The sequence below is a fragment of the Telopea speciosissima genome, chromosome 3 (assembly GCF_018873765.1).
Source record: "Telopea speciosissima isolate NSW1024214 ecotype Mountain lineage chromosome 3, Tspe_v1, whole genome shotgun sequence".
NCBI classification, from domain to species: domain Eukaryota; kingdom Viridiplantae; phylum Streptophyta; class Magnoliopsida; order Proteales; family Proteaceae; genus Telopea; species Telopea speciosissima.
Genome location: NC_057918.1, coordinates 43,758,464 through 43,761,756, shown reverse-complemented (window position 1 = coordinate 43,761,756; position 3,293 = coordinate 43,758,464). Strand labels below are relative to the sequence as shown.

Here is a 3,293-nt window from a genome sequence, read left to right as displayed (position 1 = left end):
CTTTCCTTATCCTATACTATAGAAGCTTTGTTTGTTTTTTAAGGAGCATATTGTAAGGAAGTCAAAAGAAGTTAGGTTTGCAAATAACTTCATTATTATTTGATTTTTTAGTACATTGGCTTTGTTTTTCTTCACATTGTTTTGTTTTAAATATTTCCACTTCATCTGATTAGGCCCCCCAGATAGAAAATGTTCTGAGGAAATCCTCTCTTCATGACAAATGTCGCCATTCGAGAGCTTGACTTTTGCCGTGCATTCTTCTTTCTTGTCCATTACAATTACAGTACTTTCAAAGAATATCCATTCTCCACTCTTCACAACACTATGTAAATCCCATTTGAGATCTCAATGGGTGAACTTTCATCAAACACTTATAACCAGTTGGATTCTTCAGCAAAAACTTCTCTACTTGCTACACAAACTGTTAGGTTTTTTTCTTTTTTCTTTATTTGGATTGATTAATTGATTGATCATATGAAAACTTCATCAGATCCACCTCTTCTAGCCCAATATGGATCATTGTTACGTCAACCAACTCAAATTCTGGCGGCGTCGCAGCGTAAGGATCAACAGTGTGAAGTGATAGAAGAATGTGAACTACCCTTGATTGATCTTGGAGGTCTGAGGAGTTGCAACCATAATGTGAGACAGGCTTGTGAGGAAGCAATTGCTAGGGCATCATCAGAGTGGGGTTTTTTCCAGGTAGTGAATCATGGGATCAGTCCCAAGCTTATTGGGGAGATGAGAAGAGAGCAAGTAAAGGTTTTTGAAACACCCTTTGCAAGGAAAGCTAGTTGTGGGCTTCTCAATAATTCATATACATGGGGGAATCCTACTGCTACTTCTTTAAAGCATTTCTTTTGGTCTGAGGCCTTTCATATTCCTCTCACTAAGATTTCAGATGAGGCTTGTTATGGGGAGTTCAGCACTCTAAGGTATTTTATTACTCTCGATCACCAACCATTAAACTTTTTGTTTTTATCTGATTTTGGTTCTTAAAAGAAAACTAGGGTTAGAATGAATGTTATTGGCATCTTTAATTACAGTTCTATCAAATTAAGAATCCATACCTACTGAATCCTGAAAAGGCAACCCTACCATGGTGTTTGATTTAAAAGAAAAATAAACATTAAATCTAAGATGCTTCTACTGGTGCCCTCCAGGGAAGTGCTGGAGAAATTTGCAGCAGCAATGTCAAGTCTTGCACGGTTACTTGCAGGAGTTCTAGCAGAGAATTTGGGTCAACCAGAGGGAGTTCTTGAAGAAATTTGCAATGAAAGTAGCTGCTTTCTTCGCTTAAATTGCTATCCCAAGTGTCCAATACCAGGGATTTTCGGTTTAGTGCCTCACACAGACAGTGACTTCCTTACCATTCTTCATCAAGATCAAGTTGGAGGGTTGCAACTCATGAAAGATTCCAAATGGGTTGCTGTAAAACCTAATCAAGATGCACTTATCATCAACATTGGCGATCTTTTCCAGGTATTCGGTGTGATGATTAATTCATGTGTAAACCCTAATTGCACTGTATAATCAACTTTTATTTTACCATTGTGACCAAGTAGTTGCGAGTCTTAGTGCAACTATAAAGGTTGCTCCACTGTGACCAAGTGGTTACAGATTCGAGTCTTGAAACAGCCTCTTTGTGAAAACAGGGGTAAGGCTGCGTACATTATGACCCTCCCCAGAGCTTTGTAAACTGAGTACGCCCTTTTTAATCAACTTTTGTTTTACCAAATCTTCCAGTGTCTTATGTTTTGTATCATAATCTCTTTCCTTTAAATGTAGGCTTGGAGCAACAACGAATATAAAAGTGTGGAGCACAAGGTGATATCTAATGGGAAGGTGGAAAGATACTCAATCGCCTACTTTCTATGTCCTTCTTATGATTGCTTGATCAAGAGTTGCAGAGAACCTTCCATATATAGAAAGTTTTCTTTTGGAGAATATAGGAAACAAGTTCAAGAAGATGTGAAGAAAACTGGACATAAAGTGGGGCTTTCGAGATTTCTCCTTTAGGTCGGTTACATGTAAGGGTGTATATCAGTTCGGTTTCGGTATATTGGTTCAGTTTTGATTCGGTTCCAAATGTAATAGATATAAACCAACACCAAACCGAATATATGTATATCTCGGTTCCAATTTCTCAAACCAAAACCGACTATTGTTCGGTTTTTTCGGTTAAACATTTCTTGTCAGTTATGATTATACAATTCCGTTGTTGGTTTCAGGTTCAGTTCTTATTCGGTTCAGCCAAAGACTCCCTTCTTCTTTCCACCAGATGCTGACTTTGTGGTGGAGTGGAATCAAGTGAATAGGAGACTAGGGTTTTGATTTTGCAAATGAGAGAGAGCAAGAGAGAGAGAGAGAGAGATAGCCAACAGAAATAGCAATCAGAAAAGGGATTAACAGTGCCAGAAAACCAAGAAATATGGCATGGTTTCAGTGATTAGGGTTGGATTCAAAGGAAGCGATCATATCAGATGTGGCCAAGAACCATGCCTTCAACTACACTAATGACAAAGCTTATGGAGAGTGTTGTGCAAGATATTCAAGGTCGAGTTGTGTTGCAAAAATTACCTTCTAACTATGGGTCTTCATTGCAAGAGAAATATGATGCATTCGACTTTTAGCCATGGATGAAGATAGTGAGAAGAATCTACTAACAACAATAGAGAATACAAGAGGATAATAAGCACTATATCTCATTAACCCGAAACTCCTATACACCCAATGAACTCTCTCTATCTCTACGAATAGGAATAACTATGTCTCTAAACTGTTAGCTGATGTAGCATATGATTGCCACATTGGCACAATTAATCTTGATCTTAATGTTTTTATTAAGCAAGCAATGAAGTCATGCAAGCTTCCACTTACCAAATTTTTTAATTAAGCAAGCAATGAAGTCATTTAAACTTCCACTTACTTAATGTTCTAATTACACAAGTAATGAAGTCATGTAACTACCTCTACTTCCTTAATGGGAGGAGTTGGAGGAGTTACATATAAGGTACACACTTAAGTCACTCTTTCTATTTAATCACTTGTCTCGTCCCATTGAGAAGGCAAAACTTAAGAGAAAATTAAGAAAGAAATAGACTAAGAAGTGAGAGACTCCAGAGAGGCTTAGAGGATTATTCCAAACATCCAGTCATGACAGATTACTATGGTCCACAAGGAGGTAAACCACAATATTTATTTTTCTCATCTAGTACGGTCTCAGGATTATCATCCTCCCTACATTTAATTTAAATCTTCTTTGTGATCGAATGGGAAGCTGCAGGTCGCCC

At 37.7% G+C, this 3,293-nt stretch overlaps 1 protein-coding gene across 1 annotated transcript; it reads left to right on the top strand.

The window, feature by feature from the left end:
* Window positions 1–474: 474 nt before the first annotated feature.
* Window positions 475–2,025, top strand: LOC122655204 (gibberellin 2-beta-dioxygenase 6-like). The gene is made up of 3 exons (XM_043849418.1): window positions 475–935; window positions 1,164–1,482; window positions 1,789–2,025. The coding sequence occupies exons 1-3, from the start codon at window positions 475–477 to the stop codon at window positions 2,017–2,019; spliced, it is 1,011 nt and encodes a 336-aa protein (XP_043705353.1). The 3' UTR covers window positions 2,020–2,025.
* Window positions 2,026–3,293: the final 1,268 nt, after the last annotated feature.